The sequence below is a fragment of the Chiroxiphia lanceolata genome, chromosome 16 (assembly GCF_009829145.1).
Source record: "Chiroxiphia lanceolata isolate bChiLan1 chromosome 16, bChiLan1.pri, whole genome shotgun sequence".
Taxonomy (NCBI): domain Eukaryota; kingdom Metazoa; phylum Chordata; class Aves; order Passeriformes; family Pipridae; genus Chiroxiphia; species Chiroxiphia lanceolata.
The window spans coordinates 14597343-14621411 of record NC_045652.1 but is presented as its reverse complement, the minus strand read 5'-3'; the positions used below and the strand labels follow the sequence as shown (position 1 = coordinate 14621411).

At 49.5% G+C, this 24069-nt stretch overlaps 1 protein-coding gene across 2 annotated transcripts in view; it reads left to right on the top strand.

Annotated features, from left to right (window-relative positions):
- The window catches only part of CACNA1H (calcium voltage-gated channel subunit alpha1 H), a 120768-nt gene that overhangs the window by 68248 nt on the left and 28451 nt on the right, over positions 1–24069 (top strand). For both annotated transcript variants that reach the window (XM_032703854.1, XM_032703853.1), the window contains exons 11-25: positions 1339–1490; positions 2470–2655; positions 3284–3401; positions 4917–5072; positions 7771–7861; positions 10382–10590; positions 12018–12452; positions 13131–13231; positions 13607–13730; positions 13859–13927; positions 14037–14221; positions 16254–16380; positions 16955–17080; positions 17878–17967; positions 18696–18909. In XM_032703854.1, coding sequence (XP_032559745.1) covers positions 1339–1490; positions 2470–2655; positions 3284–3401; positions 4917–5072; positions 7771–7861; positions 10382–10590; positions 12018–12452; positions 13131–13231; positions 13607–13730; positions 13859–13927; positions 14037–14221; positions 16254–16380; positions 16955–17080; positions 17878–17967; positions 18696–18909 — 2383 coding nt within the window. The remainder of the gene's footprint in view (positions 1–1338; positions 1491–2469; positions 2656–3283; positions 3402–4916; positions 5073–7770; positions 7862–10381; positions 10591–12017; positions 12453–13130; positions 13232–13606; positions 13731–13858; positions 13928–14036; positions 14222–16253; positions 16381–16954; positions 17081–17877; positions 17968–18695; positions 18910–24069) is intronic.

Genomic DNA, 24069 nt, shown 5'->3' with positions numbered 1-24069 from the left:
GTAGGAGGGGATGTCTGGGCTCTTCCTACAGTCAAGTTAACTCTTTCACCCTCTCCTTCCATTGCCAAGGGTTTGGTTTGCAGAGTGTGGAGTTAAATGTGGTGGTGCCACAGTATTACAATGGTCTCTTCCTTCGGACCCTCAGGTAGTGCAACAACATCCCCAAGAAACAGCCAGTTCTTACCGTGGTGTCTGATGAGGGACAGGGAATAAAGGAAACCATTGTCAGTCCAGGAGATGAGTCAGATATGAAAATCACACCTTTTCCTAGACAATGTTATTACACTGAGGAAAAGGAAATGAAAAAGACTCATTTTCTCTTGCAAAGGAAAAAGCCTTGAACTAGAAATGTAGAAATGCACATTGCAGAGCCTGGTGCTGTTTGAGGGAGCAGCTCCAGGGACTGGGCCAACCCCATCCTTCCTTTTGTGTCTGTCCTTGCTGTACCAGAGCCTGAGGGCTGGACAGTCACTGCTGCACTTGCCAGGAAAAGAAGGTCTCAGGCTCTGTCTGAAAACAGGATTGTAGCCCAAGGTAATTTGGTGCTGGTGACAGAGGAGGGGAATGGAAAAATCTTGGATTTGAGCTGCATGAAGCCTTGTAAACTCAGAGAAACCCACACTGATCCTGGAGGGAATCCTGACTCTCAGGTCCACGCTGCTGTTGCTTGAACTAAATCTGCTCTGTGTTACTAACCAGGGCTTCAGAAGGAAAGATCGTTTTGGATCTTTTGGGGACAATTTCCAAAGGGAGACAAATATCTCAAGGGACATAAAACTATTGATCCTACTGACTTTCACTGACACTTGTTTGCCTAATTCTCTTAAGAGATATCTGGAAGAAAAATACTTTGTTTTAATGTCAGTTTAATGTGAATATTCACCTATCCAAACCAGTGGTCCTGGTTTGGATAAAGCAGGATCCATAAAGTTCTGCTGGGGTTAGTGCAGTAAAAACAGCCTGACCCATGTGAGTCCAGACAGAAGCTTAGAAGCCACACCAGCCATTCACCTGGATAATTGTATCTTGGAACAGTAAATAACCCCTCTCCTTTGGAAAGCTTTAATGTTTTGGGCCCATGCAGTGGGCATAGTTGTTCTGCAGCTGCTCCAGAACCGGGCTGGGATTCTGTGTTTCCTCTGAGACTCACAGGGACCATCCGTGAGGTTTGTCTGCTGTTCCCCTCAGACATTTATCTGCCTCCATGGCTTTCCAGGAGGAATATGGGAAGGTGTAGCATTTGTGCTTCATTATCACAAATCCCAGTGGGAGAAACATTCCAGCCTTTCCTGTTTCCTCTGTGCATCTCTTTGACCCCGCTGCTTCTCTGCCCCGTAGCCAGATGAGCTGACCAACGCCTTGGAGATCAGCAACATCGTCTTCACCAGCATGTTTGCCCTGGAGATGCTCCTGAAACTCCTTGCCTTTGGCATCTTTGGCTACATCAAGAACCCCTACAACATCTTCGACGGGATCATCGTTGTCATCAGGTCACTGCTGGTTCTTTCTCTGCTTCTCTGAGGGCTCAGCCCGGTTGGGGAGTGGGATGGGGAGCAGGAATGACGTGGCATGTGTTAATCCAGGGCTGGGATGTGCTATAATTGTGCTGGCATTTTAGATCCCTGTCGTTTAGAAGGGCTGTCCAAAGTAAATGGACCTGGCAGATGGAGAACAAAGTCTATTTATGCCACACATCTGGCACTGGGGGTGATTTTCCACCGAAGTGCAGAGTGGCTGGTCCTGGGAAAGGAGAGCAGTGAGTGTCCATATCCCAGCAGAGTGCCCTCCCTGTCCCAAATTAACACAACTCAGGCTGGAATGGGGGAAGCAGGAGGGAAAGAGGGCACTGTTCTACTGTCCCCTCCCAGGGGACACTGTCCCAGCCTAAACTAGGGGTGCCACAGCATGTGAATGAGAACTTATGCACCCCTCAGAACTGGGATTCTTTCCAGCAGTGTTGGTCAGTAATTTGGGGCAGAGAATTCAAGGGAGACACAGATGCAAACAAGGATAGTGCTGTTGGCTTCCCTTGGCCCATCCCTTTGATTCAGAGAAAGGAGGAGCAACAGAGAACCAAAAAAAAGGTCATTCTGTGGCCTGATGAAACCAACCCCCCCCAGCAGATGTAAATCCCTCTGGATGTTCGTGGTGCAAACCCATGATCCGTGTTCTGTGGGTGGGCTTGGGACAGGCTGGAGTGGTGCAGCCTGGCAGGGGATGTGCTGTGAAGAACCACAGAAAACCAGGGAATTAAAGAATCAAAATCCAGCTGTGATGGAGATAAGTTGTGCACGTGAAGGTGAACTGGGAGTGAAGGTGTTTTCCAGAAGCAAGAAAGGAGCAGGCAAAGAAACACTCCCGTGGGGTTTGAACAGCGCGATCCCTGTAGGAAATCCTGTAGGAAAACCACCCTGAGGGCTTCCCCCGGGTGGTGCTGCTGGTTCCAGCTGTTGTCCCGTGTTCCTGCAGTGTCTGGGAGATCATTGGGCAGTCGGACGGGGGCCTGTCCGTGCTCCGGACGTTCCGGCTGCTCCGGGTGCTGAAGCTGGTGCGGTTCATGCCCGCCCTGCGCCGCCAGCTCGTGGTGCTCATGAAGACCATGGACAATGTGGCCACCTTCTGCATGCTGCTCATGCTCTTCATCTTCATCTTCAGGTACCAGAGGCTTGCAGCTCTTCTCTGATCGATTGCCCAGCTTGGTTAAGGGATGTGGGGTTGGAATAATGGGACACTGCAGGCTCCTGGGGGGTAGAACTGCTCACAACAGGCTGTTTACCCCTTTTCAGTCTGTTTTTCCTGCAATTCTCTAGTTCTGTAGTTGGATGAGGTTCACAAACAGGCAGCAATTGCTCCTCAGGTCCCTGAGAGGCTCCTTTGGCTGTGCCAGAGGACACTGTCACTACTGGACTGTACCAGTGTTATATTTGGGATGGAGGTTGTGCAGACCCCAAGACATTGGTCTGTTTGACCCTGTAATGCTCCTTAAGACCCTTCTATTGGAAACCAGTTGGATTAGGGAGCTGGCAACACGGTTTGTCATTTTCTAGGAGAAGGAGGTCCCTTTAATGTCAAAAATTGTAATGAAATGTGGCACAGAAGAGCCAAATTGCAGGGTCTGAGCAGTGATCATGGCAGTGCTGGAGCAGATCCCGTCTTTCCAGGAGATTCCACCAGCACCCAAAACACTGGGAGGGGAAAAGTGTCCAAAAAATCACTGCAATCCTCCCTGCAACTGTATTTACCACAATAATGTTTCTCTCCTCTCCCCCTCTCCCCACTCCAGCATCCTTGGCATGCATCTTTTTGGATGCAAGTTCAGCCTGAAAACTGATACAGGAGACACAGTTCCAGACAGGAAGAATTTTGATTCCTTGCTTTGGGCCATTGTCACTGTATTTCAGGTAAGCTCTGGGCCCTTGGGGGAGTTTTAATGTGGAACATGTGGACTTTTTATTTCACAGAACTATTCCAATAAGTGTCAAGTTTAGTTATTAGGGAAGAGAGATTGTATTTCTGTCTGTAAGCCCTGATAAAGAAGCAATCTGCTAAAATCAGCGCTGTACATGTCTCTTGTAAGCAAAAGAAGAAGGAAATTCACCCTTATTTTCCTTTTATATAATCAGTAAGATCAAGACCCACAGTCTGCTGCTTATTCTGCCCCTATTCTGCAGACCTCTGTCTCCTTACTCACCTGCACTGCCCCAAAAATGCACTTTGCAAACAATTTCATGTAACTGGGAGTGCCAAATACTGTCACAAATCAGAGCTGGAGGTGCTGGGAAAGTCTTTATGTAAAAAACTGTGTTTCCTCTGCAGCCAAGATCTGGTTTGTGCCTGAAATTACTGACATATTCCATAACAAGCTGCTATCTCAAGGACAATTTTAATACAAAGATTAGTCTTTTCTGTTTCAAGGCTCAGACTTTAGAGCCCCAGTGCTACAAGTGGAGCACGGTGTAAATAACATTAAGCCAAGTTTCTCAGCACAGGGTAAGTGTTCACCACAGCATCATTCAAGGTGGAAACCAGTGTGGAGAAAAATAGGACTGTGAAAAACAGAACTTCTTGCAAAGGAGCAAAGGCAAATCAGCAGCAGCCTCAGAGGTTCACGTTTTTCTCTCACCAACACACGGATTTCTGGATTTATCCTGGCACTCCCTTGGGAATTGCAGTTGGCACAGAGCACAAGGGCTCAGTCCTGTGTCCCATGAAGGGTGTTTAGTGACATGACTCAGTGCAGCTGAATTCAGCCCTGTCTCCCCAAAGCTGCCTTGTTTGCAGGAGAGTTTGAGGCCGTTTTCACTGCAAGCACAAGTTAATGTGGAACACGAATCTGTCATCCATTTTGCTTAGGCCCCGGGATTTTTGAGCTCCAGGAAAGCTCTGAGGAAACCCCTTGGAGCAAGGCTTTTTGCAAGGATGTGTGGGGTTTTTTTTTTTGCCCAGCTTGTCAGTGCTTTTACCTAAAGGAAACCACTTTGCTTCCCTGGATTTCTTGAGCCACCCAATGTCATTTATCCCATCAAATATCCTGTCCCTTACCCTTTCCTTCAGCTCCAGTTGCCTTATAAAGAGCAGCCTGAAAGGAGACAAGATCTGTGGCCTCAGGTCTGTTATCTGCTGATGGTTATCAAAGGAGGCAATACCTCCACGAAATAATGGGATTAGGATGAGTGCATCCTTCATGTTATGATATCTGGGATCTGAACTAGTCCTCTGAGTGCCAGAGGGGAGGTTTGGCCAGGAGAGAGCTCTCATGTGAAGATCTAAATAAAGGACATTTTTGCTGCCTCCTCTCGTGAGACCTGCGAGTGATTACGTTCAGAAAAGGTCAAAAGCAGGGGAAGGAATGGCTGAGACAGTGCTTGAATGTCATGGGAGGAGTAATTAGAGCCTTCCCTCTTCCTTCCCTGCAGATCCTCACTCAGGAGGACTGGAACGTGGTCCTGTACAACGGGATGGCCTCGACCTCCTCGTGGGCAGCTCTGTACTTCGTGGCCCTGATGACCTTCGGGAATTACGTCCTCTTCAACCTCCTTGTTGCCATCCTGGTGGAGGGATTCCAGGCAGAGGTGAGAGGTGGGAGCAGAGGGAGGGGAGAGCACTGACACACCTGCAGGGATGGGTCTGTGTCAGTGCAACATCCCACCATGCAAACAGCCCAAAATGTAAAGTTGAGGGGTGTAGATGAACTGGGCTGGGCATGTGAAGCTCTTGCAAATCAATCTTGGTAATTAAGGCCCACTGGATGGGTCATGGGACTGAGGAGACCAGGATTTTGGTTGATCTGCTCCAGGGTCTGTTGTGTGACACAGAAGAAATAGTTTAGGAGTAATTTTACTCAGCAAGTCTCCCATATATCCTGTGTTTCGTGTTTCTTTATGGCAAACCTCAGGCCTTCTATTCTATATTCTATAATCTATAATCTATTCTATGTATATATATATATATATATTTTTTTTTATATATATATATATTCTATTCTATAGAAGACCTTATATTCTAGCCAGTTCCAGTCATGTGGACCAGGCAGGATGTGAACTGGGTCTCAGTCCAAGCCTTCCCTTGGGACTCTATCTCTCCTGTGTTATTTGCACAGCAGCACAAGTAGCCCAGCTGTTCAAAAGCTGCATTTCAAGGCTTGAAACATTAAATTTTGAGATATTTAGGATGATGCTTTAAGGCAGAAGAAAGTTTTCTCTGCTGAGCAGCCTGGCAGCCTGCAGGTATCTCTGTACAGAACAGATCCCATTTCTTACCTGCCCTCTTGGAGGTTCATGACGTGCTCATGTGAAGCCAGGAAGGGGCAACCTCTGAGTGCAGAACCCTCTGAGTGCCTGATCACTGAGCCAGACAAATGGCTGGGCTTTAAGCTCAGGCTTAATGGCTCCTTTCAGAGCTGTTATGGACCATGATTTAAATGTGTGTAAGCACTGGATTGCAAAGCTTGTATTACTCACTCAGCACTGCCTCTGAAAAGGCCACCAACCACGGGCATGACATTTGCAGGGCACATTTTGCTCTCCACTCCCAGTTCTTGTAAACCCTGACCTGGAGCCCGTGGGCTTGTCAGTTGTCTGGGAGAGAGGAATCAGCTGTGCTGCAGAAAACCCTTCTCAGGGCTGGATTTCAGCTACCAAGCCTCGCACTTATAAATCATGGAATCCTGGAGTGGTTTGGGTTGGATGGGACCTTAAAGTTCATCTGGTCCCAGCCCCCTTCACTAGACCAGGTTTCTCAGAGTCCCAGCTCTGGTTGTGAACCAAAGATGTTCACAGCCTCATTGGGCAACTTTGGGAAGAAGTATCAGTGGAGCTGGGTTTTCTTTTGTCATCCCTGGTTCTGTTGGTCTGTTGGGAGTATGGCAGAATTCTTGTTTTGTCCCCTTTGACTTTGCCCTCTGACAGGGGGTTGTTCTTAGCAGTCACTAAAGACACCGAGGGCACTTCTCCTCCCTTTTGCTCTTACTTAAGTGGAGAGTGACTCCTGGGAGACTTGTGCGGCTGAAAGGGTGCACGTTAGAGCTGCTCTGAACTCACAACCATCAGCAGTGTTTCAGCAAGGACAAAAAAATTGCCCTGTGAATCTCAGGACACGGTCTCAGCTTGATCCCAGGTTCTGCTCTACCTGTGGAGCAAGTTTGCCAGGAGTATGCCTAGAAGAGAACAGGCTTAAATGGCCACAAACCCATTTTTAGTACATTTGTGCTCAGTCCAACAAGCAGCCAGACTTCAAACAGGACCATAATTGCATATTTGTGCTTACATTGTTCCTGTGTCAGTTTGAAATCTACCCCAGAGCTGCTCTGGGAAAGCAGACAAACCTTCTGAAATCATGCAAATCTTTCATCTGCTGGTGTTTCTGCTCTAAAACAGAGAAGATGAATAAGGGAGCTCAAGCCTTTCAGTCATCCTGGCTGCTTGGCTGCACCAGTTTGCAATCCATCACAGACGAAATTAAGTTCGCTGCCACTTCAGCGCCGTGTCTCCAGAAACTGTGGTGATTTGTTCAGGCATCAGTGAGGGAACTGTGCTCCTTCTTCTGGGATCAGCTGCTTTAATCCAACCATTTGCTATCAATTTGCACACATTTTCTGCAGCCTTGATAAATCCAGCCAGAGCAAAGCCAACAGTCTGCTGGAATCTCTTCCGCAGCAAGGAGGAGAAGTTCTTCTGTCCCAGGCTGATCATTTTTGGTGGTAGATATGTTTGAAAGGGAAAATTAACTGGACTTTCAGGAGGAAAGCCAGGGTGAGGGTGGTTGGCTGTTCTCTGTGCTGCCTCATTCCCTCTGCCTCAGCATTGCCAAGAGATTTCCCAGTACAATCTCGGTTACCAGCCGGCCTGAAGGAAGCAAACCAGGGCTGGGTATTCAGATCTAAGTCAAATTTACAGGGCTGTCAAATCAAGAAGAAAAATCCTTCAGCATCCTTTGACATCAAACCCTGATTGCTTTCAGCTGGGATGGTGGGGAGTGCAAACATGAAACTCCACCATGCCATTTTTTTGTGGTCACTCCTGTGACTGCAGCTGCATTTTGGTGTTCTCTGGGAATCACTGTTCCAGGAGGCCGGTGCAGGTAGGAAACATGACATGGCAGGAACAGCCACATCAGCCTCCTTCCTGTCCAAGTGTGAAAATTAATCAAAATATAGAAGAGGGACTTGCCTGGGGTCATTCCTTGGGGCCGCTCTTAAACTGACTGTTGGGAACAGAGGTGCTGAGTAATCCAAATTATCATGTCTGTTAATTATCCTCCTCCTCTCTGCAGGGTGATGCCACTAGGTCAGACACAGATGAGGACAAGACATCTGCCAACTTTGATGATGATTTTGAGAAGCTGAAAGACCTCCGAGCGACAGGTGGGGGTTTGTGTCCACATTTTCCTGGGATCAGCTGTGACTCTGCTTCCATATCTTCTCACAGGAACTTATGGGGGGAAAAACTGGAAGAATCTCTTTTATTTGGCAACTAATCTGATGGCTGAGCCCACAGAGCAGCTCTGCAAAGTGAAAGCTAAATGAGCATTGATATTTCCTTTAAACAGATGTTTTTCTAATTTAAACTCTACGAGAAGATTTTGCTGTGTCTCATCATTTCTCCTGTCCCGTTCCCACAGAATGGTTTGCTGACAGCAATGTTCTCACCCTACTTCTCAGCAGCTTTTCAAATCAATCATGTTCTCATCTGTTCTTTTTGGTTTCCCACACAAATGCATTTGGGTGAGGTTTGATTGATGGAAATGTTGCTGCTCATTTGTGTTACAGGAGGGTCTGGCAATCGATTTGAGGTAAGGCCACACTGTACCAGAGTACTAAAAACATGGAATAGTAGGTGACAGCCTTCACTCTGCAGAGTTTGCAACCAGAGAGGTGACAAGGAGGGATCCCATATTTTAGCAGAGTGAATGGCATGATGGCAAACAGGAGCCACTTTAGTTCCTCTGTACTTTGATTCCCAGCTTGGGCTCTGCTAGGATTACTTTAAATGTTTCTAAACTGGGTTTTGTTTCAGCTAAGGAGATGATATTGATTGTGGTGAGCAGATGGAATTCAGCTGAGGAAGGGGCAGAATAATTTATTGGGGGAGCTGAGACAGAACTGGATCACAACGAGGTGATGGAGCTGCTCAGTCTGCAGATGAAGCAACAAATCCCAAACACCAACTGATCAAATACCCATTGCAAATGGTTGGCAGGGAACCCACAGCGCAACTCTACAGCAGATTTGCACCAACTATTTGTTGAGCAGCTTCAAATAACAGGAGATTTCTAGAGGGAAAAAAAACACTGTCACCTCTTCTCAGGTAATACAGGAATAGAAAACAGGGCTGGAGTTGCCACTGAGGTCCAGGAGTGCTTGTGTGTCTCCCTAAGTCTCAGAGGTGCCAACTGGTGACTAAACAGCAAAAAGGCTTTAACAAGTCTGTTGCAAAGCCATTGGCCTGTAACACATACAGGGCCAAGAGGAATGTGTTTGGCAGATTAGCAAATTTGGAGCTGAAACTTCCTCCCCCAGGGTGAAATGGCAGTGTTCCCATGGCCTTCTGTGGTGCAGGTCAGACATCTGTGCACAAAACAGATGATCCAACAGAAGCAAAGTGCACTGCAAGAGCAGCCAGAGCAGGGAATGCACTCACTTGGATTCCTCAGCCCTGCCCTGCTTTCCTGCTGATCCTTCCCCCTCCTTGAGATTGGTTCTGAAAAATGAACTAATTTCTGATGTGAAACCAGGACCCACCAAGCCCAGTAAAGTAGGAGCTAGTTCAGCTCTAGTTTTGGGTTTGAAACCAGCCTTTGCTTTGGAGCATCCTGGCACTCTGTAGGGCTGGAGGTGTTAGGTGTGGTTTGGCTTCAGTGCGAACATGGGTTTTACAGCCTGTCCTTGCCCTAACAGCTGAAAGAGATGCTTTTTGTGACCACCACAGTGCCATTAGAGTTCTCTGTTCTGGGTGGGGGTGTAAAAGCAACTTCCATTTCCTGTCCCCTGCTGTTTGCTGAGTGCCTTCCCCATGAAGGGACTTGGAGCACATCCCAACTGGACAAAAATCTTTGTGCTGCACTGTAGGACACAGACAGGAGGTGAACTTAAAAGGGTGAATTTAGCCAGTCCTCAGTGTCCTTTCCTCAGAGGCTTTCTTCTAGTCCTTATATCTGTAATTCCTCTCTAAATCCCAAGAAACAGTGACTGAAAAAAGCTTCCTGGAGGTGTGCAAGGCCAGGTTGGACAGGGATTTGAGCAACATGATCTAGTGCATGGCATCCCTGCCTATGGCATGGAGGTTGGAACAAGGTGACCTTTAAGGTCTCTTCCAACCCAAACCATTCTATAATTCCATGATTCCTTTGGAGAGCAGTGAGTTTCAAGTCCGGGTGGGGCTGGAGGCCTCTTAAGAGGTTGTGGTGTTTGCCTGATGCCTTTTAACACAGTGGGGGGGATCTTATCTTCTCTGGAAGAGAAGAGGAGACTGAGGGGAGACCTCACTGCAGTTACAACTTTCTGGGCAGGGGCAGAGGAGGGGCAGGGACTGAGCTCTGCTCTGGGGGGACCAGGGGCAGCACCCAGGGAACGGCTGGAGCTGTGTCAGGGCAGGCTCAGGTTGGATCTCAGGAAAAGGTTCTTCCCCCAGAGGCTGGTTGGCATTGACCAGGCTCCCCAGGGCAGTGGGCACAGCCCCAAGGCTGTTTGGATGATCCAAGGGTTTGGATGATCCTCTGGGACACAGGGTGTGACTCCTGGGGATGGGCCTGTGCAGGGCTGAGGGTTGGACAGGATGATCCCTGTGGGTCTCTTCCAGCTCAGCATGTCCTGTGATTCTGTGATTTGGAAAAGTGATTCCCACAGCTGAGCATTCACCCCGTGTCCCCTCTCCCCTCTGCCCAGAGATGAAGATGTACTCCCTGGCTGTCACCCCCAACGGGCACCTGGAGGGCAGGGGGTCGATGCCCCCTCCCATCATCCTGCGCACAGCGGCCACCCCGATGCCCACCCCAAAGTGCTCCCCCCACATGGACTCCGTGCACACCTTTGTGGACTCGAGGAGAGGCAGCAACGCTTCCCTGGATCCCGCGAGCTACGATCAGAAGTCCTTGGTAGGTTCCGACATATCGGGATTCAATGTTTTCCTGCTTGGAAGTCCAGGCCAAGCCACCTCAGTGGAGATTCCCAGCCTGAGACGAGTCGTTAAGTTCACACAGTTACCCCAAAACCCCCTCAGAGGAGGGGCAGGAATCTTTTCCCACCCACACTGGCCGTTTGTGGTATCTCGGAGGAGCTGCCAGGCGATCCCATGAGGACGAGGCCTGTTTCCCCCGCTCGGTTGTATCTTTTTTGGAGTTGTATCTTGGATTTACAAGGGGGATGAAGCATCGTTTGTCCTTCCCAACCCAGCTGAGCTCTGGTTACAGTGCAGCAGCCCCACTGGGGGGGAAATAGAGGGAACAAGGAGCCAGCAGGCACAGCTCATGGAGCAGAGGTCTGGCTGGAGCTCTACTTTGGCAGCTGCCTGTGCTTGCCTGCAGCAGGAGATGCGGGAGGGCAGCTCTGTGTAAACAGGCAGCAGGTCAACAGACAAAGTGGATTTTTGCTGCCGCTTATTGTCCCGTTCCTGTGCTCTGTAACTGCAGTATCATGTTCAGATCAGGGCAGCAGACCATGAAGGCACTTCAGGCAGAGGCAGAGCCACTATCCCCCTCAGTAAAGCTGCTTAGTCAATGTAATGCTTTTGAAAAGAAAATAGAGATGACTGTTGCTTGCCTTGGGCTTTCATGGGATGATGAGGTGCTGGAGAGGGCTGTTCATCGTTTGAATCCTTTCTGGGAGAGCACGTCCGTGCCACCAGCCAGAGGCAGATGAAGCAGTCAGAGAAGAGCTGCCCAGCACTGAGGAGGAGGAAGAGGAGGAGGAGGAGGAGGAGGGAGGCAGTTTGCCTTGCTTTGTGCTGGGAGGAAGCCATGGAGAGAAAAGGAGTTTCCTTCTGGCTTTTCTGCACTGACCTTAAGCTCTCTCAGCCTGCCAAAGTGCACTGGCACAGCCTGATCTGTGCCAGAAATCTGTGTGAGGAAAAACATTCATTCCACTGCCTTATGCATTCAATTGAAGAGAAAATATTGGAAACAGGGGCATGATTCCCAAGAGACACTTGGGTGGCAGGGGCCCTTTGGAGGGCAGGGAAGTTGTAGGCTTGAGGAACACGAGGAATGAAAATGCTACTTCAGCAAGAGTGTCTTTGGGTTCAGTTTTCCTGGAGCATTGGTGCTGTCAGGGCAGTGGGAGGTCACGCAGGACGGAGGATTGGCGGCTGTGCCACAGGAGAGGATCAGGAGCACCTTCAGCATGGCCTTGGCCAGGTGCTGGGCTCCCATCCCAGGGCTTTGGCCTGATGGAGTGGGAGCGGCGAGGGAAGCTGGGAGGGGAAGGCAAGACTTGCAACAAGAAGGATCTTCCAGTCTGGGCAAAATGCCCCATCCCTTGGCTTCCTCCTGCAAGCAAACCCTCAACTGTCTTTCTTCTCTCCCAGTCCAGCCTCCGCAGCTCCCCCTGCGCCAACTGGGGCACCAGCAGCAACTGGGGGAGCCGGCGCTCGAGCTGGAACAGCCTGGGCAGAGCCCCGAGCCTCAAGAAGAAGAACCAGTCGGGAGAGAGGGAGTCCCTGCTCTCCGGGGAGGGCAAGGGCAGCACCGACGACGACTCGGATGACGCCAAGTCCAGCACGGTCAGCCGGCCCTCGCTGCACCGCCGGGCGGAATCCCTGGATTACCGCGGCTCCCTGGAGCTGCCGGAGCTGCTCCAGCTGCCCCCCGTGCGCCACTCGCTCGGGGTGAGCCCCGTGGCCGTGCTGCCCCCCGAGTTCCAGGACTGCAATGGCAAGATGGTGCACGTGCCCAGCGAGCTCTTCCTGCGCGTCGACGGGCACAAGGAGGATGCCCTGGACTACGAGGACGACATGGAGGATGTGAGTGGAGGGGGAGGTTGGTTGGGGGCTCCTGTGTTAAGTGGCTGTTCCACTTAACACAGGAGGGCTGGTTAAAAAATCCATCGTGGAAATGTGTTGCTGCCTCGTGGCTGGTGTAGGGAACGCCGATCCCGATCCGAGGGATGGGCCTTCGCTTCCTCGAAGATCTCTTTTTTTAAGCCACTGAGTTGGGCTGTTACAGTGGTCTCCCACACAGGGATGTGCATCCATTTGCCTCCTTTTTGGTCTGATTAAGATTGTCCCACCAGCCCAGGATGCCTCCAAAAAGGAGCTGTGGACAAAACAACTAGTGGATGTCTTTTCTCACAAGAACTGTTTGGCATCTTGAAAGCCTGAAAAGAATGTTTTCTACTTAGCTTTTTGGTTGTTTCAGGCAACTTTGGGTGTCAAAACAACACCTGCCTAGAAGTCTTGCTTTGTCATGTTTATATGTCACTCTACAGCAGCCCCTTCTTCCACCACTTTTCCTCCCCGTTTTGCTGGACAACTGTGACAATGCCCACCACAGCTCTGTCCCAAAAGCTGTGACAGCCCACAGGCACTGTGAAATCCCATGTACTGCCCCCCTGCCCCCCCCCTTTCACAAAAAGCCTGTGAAAGTTGAAGAGGCAGGAAAATAAAAGAGGAAGAAAAGGTGTTTCTTCTTTTTTTTCCCAGAGTTACTGCTACCGGATCCGCAAAGTCCTGGAGCCCTACAAACCCCAGTGGTGCAAGACTCACGAAGACTGGTCCCTCTACTTGTTTTCCCCCCAGAATCGGTAAGAAATCCCAGTGAAATGCCAGGCCAGCAGGTTTTTGTGGTGGTGGAATAGGGTGTTCCCAGCGAGTCTTCCCTTGAGAAAACTCCCTCTCTGATACGGGGTTTCAGAAATCCAGTTTCTGATTTTGAGGCAACTTCTTCTGTTCTGTGTGGGCAGAAGTTTTGTGTGGTTCACTCCATGCCCGTCTAGGAAGAAGAGTGATTTGACCAGCATTTATAGTAATTAATAATCAATGATAATCATGGCTGAAGAATGGAAATACTGGCTCACCACCTGGGCTGATGCTGGTGGCACACCTGGGGAAGGCTTTTGGGTAGGAGTGTTACTGCCCCAGACACCCGAAGGACCTTTTTTCTCCCCACCATTTTTTAGGTTCCGGGTGATGTGCCAGAAGGTCATTGCCCACAAAATGTTTGATCACGTGGTGCTGGTCTTTATATTTCTCAACTGCATCACTATTGCACTGGAGAGACCAGACATAGACCCACAGAGCACGGTGAGTACCTGGCTCATTTTAATCCTCGATCCCCCATCCACATCTTCATCTTCTCAGGGCAAGACCCTGCAACAGAAAAGATGTTTGTTTTCTAACTTTACCTCTCTTTCTTGTTCTGTGTTTGACAGGAAAGGATATTCCTCAGTGTTTCTAATTACATCTTCACTGCCATCTTTGTGGCTGAAATGATGGTTAAGGTAATTACATCTTCATTCCATGGCCCACAGTGAGGCCTGGCAAAGACCAGAACATGGCATAGTTATGATCTGGGGGAAGATTTAAATGTCTCTCTTCTCTTGGCTGTAGGTGGTAGCTCTTGGCTTTTTCTCTGGGGAGAACACCTACCTGCAGAGCAGCTGGAATGTTCTGGATGGAGTGCTGGTCTTTGTGTCTATCATTGACATTATTGTGTCCATGGCATCAGCAGGAGGAGCCAAAATCCTGGGTGTCCTTCGTGTTTTGAGGCTTCTGCGGACCTTGAGACCTCTCCGGTATGTGCTGGTACATCGAAGAGATTGAAAAAATTGCACGTGATCCATCAAGGTCTGGCTTAATAACACGAAAAACTGAAAAGCAATATGAGGAGAAGCATCTTTGGGGAGCACTAAACTGGTGAAACTGTTTGAAAACAGTGAAATGAGTTATAATTCATCTTCTCCAGCACGGAAACGAGCGGCTGGAGTTTGGAGTGAGAGGTGTTATCGTACTCAGGCAGCGAGTGCAGTCAGTGCCTCCTCCACACTGCATTTTTATCAGGGTTTTACAAATCAGTCTGGCTCCTTCTTCAACTGCACAGCCCCCCAGCGAAGAGCTGGCGTTGGATGGCAGAGAATTTGCCATTGAACAGGTGCTGACAAGGATTTGATAAGCTCCAGTATCTTTCTCTGCTCTCCAGTGTCTGCTCAGAGCACTGCACAACAACCCCTCCCTCAGCCAGGCACAGGGTGGGAGAGCTTTCAGTGCTGGAGGAAAGGAGTAAAGAGAATTTGTGTTGAGGTTGTGATTATGCAATAACAAAGAGTGATCGTGCTTGGGGGGATTTCTATCACTCCTGGCTCCAGTTCTATTTCCATCCTGCTTGGCAAGAAACACAAGCCTTTTTTAAATTAAATTTCAGGGGAAGTGAGATAGTCACCTCCAGAAACCTGCAGGCTTTCTGGTGCAAAGCCACACTTGTGAGAGTGATAGGAAGAGCCAATGTTTTAGGCCCAGGACCACAAGAAGAGCAGCTGCTGCTCTGTGTTTCCTCAGTGACAAGTAATTTAGTGTTTCTATCTCCTCTCTTGCTCCCATGCTCTGTTCTGCTGGTGGCATCAGGTTCCCCTGGCAGTGCTGGCTCACCAGGAGCCACTGAGTCACCCTGGCCAAGTCACCCTGGCAGCACCTCAGGGCACTTGTCTGACCCACATAACTAGGAACAGAATTCAGGGCACAGGCAGTTCCTAAAGAAAGGCAAAAGGAAGAGAGAAAATTAGTCTTTGAGAATAACTAGGCCAGATCCTATGAATAGAAAGGAATTCATCACCTCTCACTATGGCTTCACTTAACACAGCCTCTCCTAGGATTACTCCAGGGACCATTCCTAACACTTTGGAGGTGCAGTTCAGACTCCACATGATTTCTCTCAAACAGGAAAAGCCTTGTCCCTGCAGACACAGCTCTGCTCTTTTCTCTGGGCTTGGCAGCCACAAAGGCATCATTCCCTGCAAGGAGTCACCCTGTCCCCTCTACAGACCCCTCCTGAAACCAGCTTGGATGTTCTTCAGTCAAAACACCCACCTTCCCCTTCCCAGAACAGCCTGCTTGGGCTTGTTACACTCAGGTGTGCAAGTACAGTTTTGAGACACCCATGGGAGAGCCATTCTCCAGGCACTTGTACAGGAGAGCAACACATTTGTTCTCCAAAATACCCAAAACCTGCTTCAGGGCGCTCACAGCAACCTACTCCCTAATGGGATTGACCCTTTGGCTGTGGAGCTGCTGCTCACAGGTTCCTGTCAGCTCAGGGGCAGCTCAGGAACTAATTAGGAAGCAAATTGGAATTACTTTGTTTGAAAAGTTGTCAGGGGGCCCAGGCCTCTGCTCTTCCACCTGTAGAAGGAGTCCCCAGCATCACTGTAAATTTGTTCACACTTACTGTGTGAGGAAGGAGGTTCCTGCCTGGTTTGGGCCCCTCTGCTTGGATCAGAGCCCTCAGAGGGATCACCTCTCTGGACAGAGGTACAAACAGCCCCATAATGGGAACTCTGGGATATTCTGCCCATAGAGAGTCTTCCCTCCTCGCTCTGACCAGCAGCAGCCCAACTCTGCTGACAGAGTGTCTGACACGGTTTGAATTCCATCTAATGTGACTGGGGATGTTCTGCTTGTGCAGATAAGTCATTAATTGTCTCTGAACGCTGCCTGCAGGTAGAGGAGGGTTGTGTCAGCTTCCCTGCAGCCCAGAGAAGAGGAAAAGCAGCTGGATAATAACAGGTCAAGCATAAAAATTAAAAGCTTCATTGTCTTGTCATTTTTTTCCAGAGTCATCAGCAGAGCCCCAGGTCTGAAGCTGGTGGTGGAAACCTTGATCTCCTCCTTGAGGCCTATTGGGAATATTGTTCTCATCTGCTGTGCTTTCTTCATTATCTTTGGGATTTTAGGGGTCCAGGTAGAGTATTTCCCTCACCGTGGCCATCTGTGAGTGCTGCAAAAGGGAAGCTGCTTTTCTCACCTGCTGGGGTTAAGGTGGAAGTAATGAGCTTAAATATCCCCAAAACAGACTTCAGTCAGGAAAGAAAAGCCAGGATCTGGGAGAAATGCCCCGGGGTGGGGTTGACATCTGCTCGCTGGGAGGTCCTCAGGATTAGAAGAGCAGACAGACCTCCCTGAGGGACAGCACAGCACCAGCTCAGCCTGCCTGGGGGTTGGGGAAGGGACAGATGAATTCCCAAATCCCTCCTGGCATTGTGTGCTGGGATGTACAGGATATCATCCTCCCAACAAGCCTGCAGGATCACCTGCCTTCTGTGTCTGAGGCAACACACAGCAGTGTCCCAGGGCTGAGGTTCCACCAGAGGGGTTCTCCTGCCATGTGTGTGAGCTGGAAGGAAACGAGAGGAATTCCCCCTTGGCAACCAACTCTGCTCAGGGAAAGAAAGACAAATCAGAGAACAGACTTTTTTCAAAGTTGCTTTTTTTGGTGTATTTTTTTTTCTTCTTTCCTTTGTGCTTCTCAAATGCAGCTCTTTAAAGGGAAGTTCTACTACTGTGATGGTCCTGATGTCAAAAACATCACCACGAAGACCGACTGCACCAATGCTCGCTACAAATGGGTCCGGCGCAAGTACAACTTCGACAACTTGGGGCAGGTAAAGTCCTTCATTGCAGGGATTTCTGTACCAGCTTTTAATCAGTGAACACTTAAAATGTGCTGCTTGAGGAGGGTGTTGGAACCTCCATCACAGGAAGTTTCCAAGAATGACTTCAGTATTCATCTGGGTTAATGGTTGGACACGATGACTTTCAGAGCTCTTTTCCACCTCAGTCGATTCTATGAGTAAAATTTTCTGTGGATGTTCTCTGGGTAAATAATTCTATGGATAAAAATTAATGATGTCACCTCTTGATCTCTTGGAGAGAGTCTTCCTAGAGTTACACAATTCCTTGTTTATAGGAGAGTGTTGTCTCCTATAAACAAAAGCTACTGCTTTGGGATGCAGTCTCTCATGTATGGACCTCAGCTGTCCCTTTTAGTCCCTTGATTTCTAGCTGTTATATTTGAAAATGAAAAAAAAAAAAAGTGCTTTTTACTGGCTGAAAAGCAAGTCAGCCCATAGTAGGAGCTGGGATATAACATTGCTTTTTGAAACTGCATGATGTTGGGCCAGCCTGAAATCCTGATTTTTAATTATGCTTTGGTGACCAGAAAGCCTGATGTGTCTGAGCAAAAGTCAGCCTATATGTGAGGGAAAAGGAGCAGTAACAAGCTCATTTGCTCACTTTTAAACCAGGTTTAGGGGAAAACAAAAGCTGTTGCACTTGTCCATCAGCTCCAGGCCGGGTGATGTGTTTATGAGCTGTGGGCTGGTTTTGACGAGGATTGTCTGGTTCTGGTTTCTTTTCTGGGGACTAAAATGCAAGACTAATGTCTTCTGTCTTCTTGCAGGCCCTCATGTCCCTGTTTGTCCTCTCCTCCAAGGACGGGTGGGTGAACATCATGTACGATGGGTTGGACGCCGTGGGCATCGACCAACAGGTACTACAGAGTGCAGGGGGTTGCTCTCACAAGTCTCATGCCTTGGGTGACTCCAGCGTTTTTGTAGTCCCAGGACAGAGCAAAGTTACAGGACCTTTGAGGTCCTGACTGCTCACTGAGCTGTCAAAGAGTTTTCCGTTTTCCACCGAGTTGCTTTTACAGCTCCCTATGTAGTACAAGCAAGCACTGATGGGGCTTTTAATGAGGATGAGGGTACTCGAGGATGGGAAACAACCAGGAATGTTGTGAAGGAGACCTTCAGTTGGTGTGTTATGTGGCACTTTCTAAGGAAAGTCACAAGTTTCCCGTTAGCACCCCATAGTAGCTACAGTAACACTTTGTACTTAATTTTCCCCGGCTTCTGAAGATCTCAGAACAACTGAGAAACATGAGCCCACATCTCAACTAAGAAAAGAAATGTGGAGCCTATCTTTAGCTGAAAAGATCCTGCTGGTGGGATGATGCACATCCACTGAGGTTTATCTTTAGCTGTATGATATAAATGCCAAAGTGATTAAGTCCTGTAAGCCAATTTAGGGTGGGTTTTACACCAAAACTGACATTTCAGTCAGGGAGAAGGTGAAGGAGAGGCAACTGTTTCGGGAAAAATCTCCTCCCAGTCCACAGTAAACAACTGTCCTGTCTTGTTGCTGCGGAGCACCCAAAGCCCTGCCTTAAACACATCTCGTCTGTGCCACTTCTCCCTTTGTCTTTTAACTCCCCGCCAGCCCATCCAGAACCATAACCCTTGGATGCTTCTCTACTTCATCTCCTTCCTGCTCATCGTCAGCTTCTTCGTGCTCAACATGTTTGTGGGGGTGGTGGTGGAGAACTTCCACAAGTGCCGGCAGCACCAGGAGGCGGAGGAGGCGCGACGGCGGGAGGAGAAGCGGCTCCGACGCCTGGAGAAAAAGCGCAGGAGTAAGGAGATGTACCTGTCTGGTCGGTAGACTGCCTTACAAACCAAAATCTTTCTGAGCCCTGCCTGCTCCCAAAGCCAGATCTTTTTTCGTTTTTTCCCTTCGGTTTTGTTTTCCATGGGATTCGAGAGGTTGTTTTTTTTGCTTCGTTGCCTCTTTGGCGGTGCCTTAAGCCTCGGGTTGCCGACACCCTGGAGCCGTCCTGGATGAGCCTGGTGGGAAGTATTACCTGTTTACCTGGCTGGGGGGAAAATCCTCCTCCAGGCAGAGTCCTCTGTCCCTCTCTGCAAGGCTGGGGTGTCCCAAGCACCTCGGTGTGTCCAAGGGATGTGGGGAGTGAGCTCCCCGTTTGCCTGGAGGCCTCTCCGGGGGCTCCCCGTGGCTTAACGTGCCGCTTGCATCCAAGGATGGTGGTGGTGGTGGTGGTTTGATTTCTTAGTTCTTTTCTTAGACAAAATAGTTGTGATGCTTTTTTTAGAGTCCTGGCGCATGGCCCCGCATGCCACGGACCTGCATGGGGGCATGGACACACCTGGGGAGAGGAGAGGAGCCCCAGGATGGGGCTGGCCAGGGAATTCTCCTCTAGAAAATGTCCATTAGAAGAGATGCTCGTCCCGTCACAGGCTGGGGTGGCCCTTCAGTCACCCTGGCCTTGCAAGGAGTCTCCATGGAAACATTGCCCTGCAGGGGCCATTAGGGTGCCACAAAAGGCCTGGAGCCAAAATCTGCTTCTCATGAATCCATCAGGGACCATCAAACCAGAAAAACACGTGAACCTGTGCTCCTTTCCTGACCCAAACCTGGATTAATCCTCACCTCCAGTGCTCCTTGGCAGCTTCCATCTGGGACAAGCTGCCTGGTGGGTGTTTCCAGGAAAACTGGCAGGAAAACAGCCACACCAACTTCCCAAAAGTTTAGCGAGCAGGGATAACCAGCATTAGATGCTGGCAAGCATTTTTGGGGAGTAAGTGATGGAATATGCCCACTGTGACCAGAGATGAGCTTAGGCTGAGATCAGGCTGGAGTGCTTCAGGCCCTGCTTGCCACAGCAGTGCTGTGTCCCTTTGCCTGCCTGTGTTATCTCCTGGAAGGACCTAATATTGTGACAAATGGCCAGTTGTCTCCCAGACATCAAGCCATAGGTATCCATTTTCAGCTGGGAAAATAGCCTTTAGCCCAGCTCTAAGGACACAGTGTGCACAGGCTTTGCTAGGAGAAACCCCATCCCATTCCCTCCATCCATCCAGGCTGGAGTCAGGCTGCTGTATCCCTGTATCCCCTGCTTTTGTGGTCCTCTTTATTAGAGCCATGGGAGACAAAATGTCTGCACCGTGGTCTCCACAGGCTGACCTGACACCAGGGTGAAGGCCAAGCCCATTTTGTTTTTGTGAGTTAAGTAGCTAAGGGTTAAAATGAAGCCCAGCTCAAACCAGCCAGCTGCAAACAGACACTGAATCTCTGCAGAGATTTAGAAGAGTTCAAATGCAACTTCATTTCCCCTTTTGGCTTTTGAGCTCGAGGGTGGGAATGCTGAAAGCAGCATTCCCAGCACAGTAAGGGAAATCAGCTTCAGGCTGCCAGAGTTGCTTGGTGCAGAACTTCTACCCCAACATGCTGAGAGAAAACATTCAGATAAACTCGAAGTTTATATGAAATTTAAAAAAAAAAAGCTATTTCCAGAGAACATTAAGCATCCTTAGAGAAAACAGACCATGGCACAGGTAAGGAGGCACAGCATAGCCACAACCAGTTGCTGTTCCTAACTAGGAAGTAAATCTTATTAAAAGCCTGGCTGTGACTTGCTGTTTAGACACCAAAAAGAGCCCTGTCAAAGTGATGGACGCTGTGACATTGCCCCTCTTTATCCACTGTCTCCAAGGATAGACTGGAGGAGATATTTTGGAGTGCAGACCCAGGCACCGCTCAGAGGAGTTGTAACATTTCACTGAGAGCACACAGAGAGGAGGACAGATTTCTGGAAGGTGATCAAGGCAATATAGCAACTGAGAGGCAAAACATTTGGCCATGTGCTGGGCTTCCAGAAGGTTCCCTTAGATTGTCTGGCTCTACCTGCCTCTGTTCAGCAAGGACAGCTTGGCACCCGAATTCGAGCAGTTAACAAGGTGAAATCAAATCTCTGATATGCATTTTGGAAGATTGCTATTGGCATTTGAATGGATTTTATTTTTTTTTTTTTTTTTGGTCATTTCAATGGGAGGAGTTTTCACCTCCTGGGTAAATCAGATGATGATGGATTTGCTGAAAAGCCGTGGCAGACTCAGAAAGATGTGAGCTGTGCTTGGTGCCGTGTGTGGCAGAGTCTCTTTGGGATGTGTGTGTGTGTGTGTGTGTGTGCAGGGGTGGGGTGACACCTTCCACTGCTTCCATGTGTCCCAGCTCTCTGTGTGTCACCCTATGGAGCTGCAGGTGAGGCCACGGGGCAGGATGGGCACAGCAAAGCAGTGGAGGAGCCAGGAGCCCACGTGGGAAGCCTGAGAGAGAGCCCTGCTTTTAATTCAGACCCCATTTCTAGCATTCGAGAGACCACAAGAGAAGGAACAATTAGGGCTGTTAACAGGAGTAAAATCCAGCATAGCTCACAAATGAACTATCTGAGCAACACTTGTCCATCTGGGCTCGCTGTCTGCCTGGCACCCTGTCTCTGTGTCCTGTCTGCTGTCTGTGGTGTCCCCTGTGCTTCTGTGCATTGAGGGTTCTGTGGCATCTGTCCAAACCTGCACACCTGGAAATGCACCACAGAGCCATGGCAGGCTTAACCTCAGGCCTAAACCTCGGCTTAGCAGCGCCTGGATGGTCCCTGGGTACAGCTGCCAGGCTCTGCAGAGGGATTGCTCCATGGAGGACACAGCCCTGCAGCAGGACACACCCCGTGCAGGTGGGATGGGGAGTCACCATGGCTGGTTTGGGGGTGCTTTTCAGCAGGAAGGTCCCTCTCAGCCCACACCTCTGCTGTCAGGCACCACCTCAGAGCATTCCAAAACGTTTCTTTCCCATCTGAGGGCCACTTTCCTGGAGGGACTGGGGACAGGGTGACAGCAGGTTAACTCTGCTCACAGGAAAACAGAGGGCAGGGGGTTGAGTTCCCTGTAGAAATGCATTTGATGTGGTTTTAAAGGCAGAACTGCACAGTGAACTTTTTTATGTGAAGAGAAAAATTCAAGATAAACCAGAATATTTTCCTGACGCCGTCACTGCTCCATCCACTGTATCTATGGGTGGATAAGGGTAGTGGAATTTAACAGTCCTGCTGCTCCCAACCTTTTAATGAGGTTCTCAGAAGACACAGACCCAAACCAGCCTCCCCAGATTGAAGTTTTTGATTAAAAACATGTGGATCACCTTGATCTCCTCTGCCTTCAGGATATGGGGCCAAATCCAAGTGTCCTGTGTCTGCTGGAAAGGCAGCAGATGTGTCAGGTCAGCTCTGGGCTTCAAAAGCTGGAAGGAGGTCTGGGTGACACTGGGTGATGAAAGCAGGGCAGATAATGCTGGAAAAGCTGGAAATCACAGAATCACAGCCCAGGGAAGGCTCCAGCTGGGGACCAGAGAGTACCTGGCAGTGGTGTCACCGTGTCACTGGTCCCTGGGAAGACCCCAAAACCTTAGAGCTCTGAAAAAGAAAAGCTTTTTCCCCAATTTCTTGTGGCCTCAGATGTGTTCCTCCGAGGCATTTCCCAGCAGAGCTGTGTCTGGGAATTGTGGAAGGAAAAGGCCAGTTTTAAGACCCAGCAGAGATGCCTCTCAAAGCACTGACTGTAAACCCTTCTCTGGAGGGGAACAATCTCAGGCAGCACTCAGAGGTATTTAACTTAATGCATCCTCTCAGTGCCACAACCCTCTGTGTGTATCCAGCAGAAACATTCGAGCTGTAACTAAAACTTTGGGCACTGTATATCCGAGTGTTTAGTGTTTCCAGCTAGGGAATTGTCAAACCATCTCCTTTATTTTTCCAGGCAGCTGCAGGTAAGGAGCTGTTCTGTGCCAAGCCTGGATAAACCCATTAGGGCTTTCTAATGTTTCGTGCAGAGGATTGTAATGGAGGAGCTGTAGCTGGCAATTATAATGCCAACCAAAATGCTTTTAAGCCGGGAGACGGCGCTTCATTAATTTTCATGTCAGCACAATCACAAGCAAAGAAGTTTAAATACTCTGCAGGGAGGTGAGGTTCAAGCATTAGCCAACATCTAGAATTAGGAGCGAGAAAGGGCTGTGGTTTGCTTTTTTTTTCCATGGGTTTAATGGTTTCTCCTTTCCCTCCTGCATTTTCACCAGTTCAGACCATCAGATGAAGGGAAAGCTGTCTGTGTTTGGTGGAGGGGGACTGTTTACAGAGCACGGGGTGATAGGACAAGGGGTGATGGTTCCAAACTGAGAGGTTTAGATGGGACATTGGGAAGAAATCCTTCCCTGGGAGGGTGGTGAGGCCCTGGCACAGGTTGCCCAGAGAAGCTGTGGCTGCCCCATCCCTGGAAGTGTCCAAGGCCAGGTTGGACAGGGCTTGGAGCAACTTGGGCTAGTGGAAGGTGTCCCTGCCCATGGCAGGGGGTGGGACTGGATGGGCTTTAAGTTCACTTCCAAGCCAAACCATTCCAGGATTCTGTGGTGACAGGAGTCTGCTAGTTGGCTGGTAGGGGTCTCATCCCAAAAACCATTTCCCTGGAGAAGCCAAGGCACAGGTTGTGTTTTGCCTTCTGCAATTAGTGATGGATTAAGTGTCCCCCATTTGCTGTGCCCACATCCCCGTGGTCCGTGGTCCTCCTCACCCTGTTCTCCTGCAGAGCCCAGGTCTCTGCCTGAACAGGCTGTTGGAGAAGTGAACACTTCACAGCCAAACTGGGGAGTTTGGGATTGTATGTTCTCACTTAGAGTTAAAAATGGGTGTGAACTGAGAGAAGGCCAGAGCCACTTGCTTTGCTGTTGGCTGAGCTAAAACTGTTCCTAAAGGGATCGGGAATGACCAGAGCTGGGGCCTTGGAGCTCTGCAATGCAGCCTCCCTCCTGCCTGGAGGGGTCAGAGCTGCAGTGAAGCTGCTGTGGCCTCTCTGTCCCTGCTTCCACCCCGCTGCAACCCCTGTGCCATCCCAGAATCCACTGATCCAACACCGGCACTGCCGGGAGCCGCTGCTGCCGTGTCCCTCCGGCACATCCCGGCTCTTCCCCC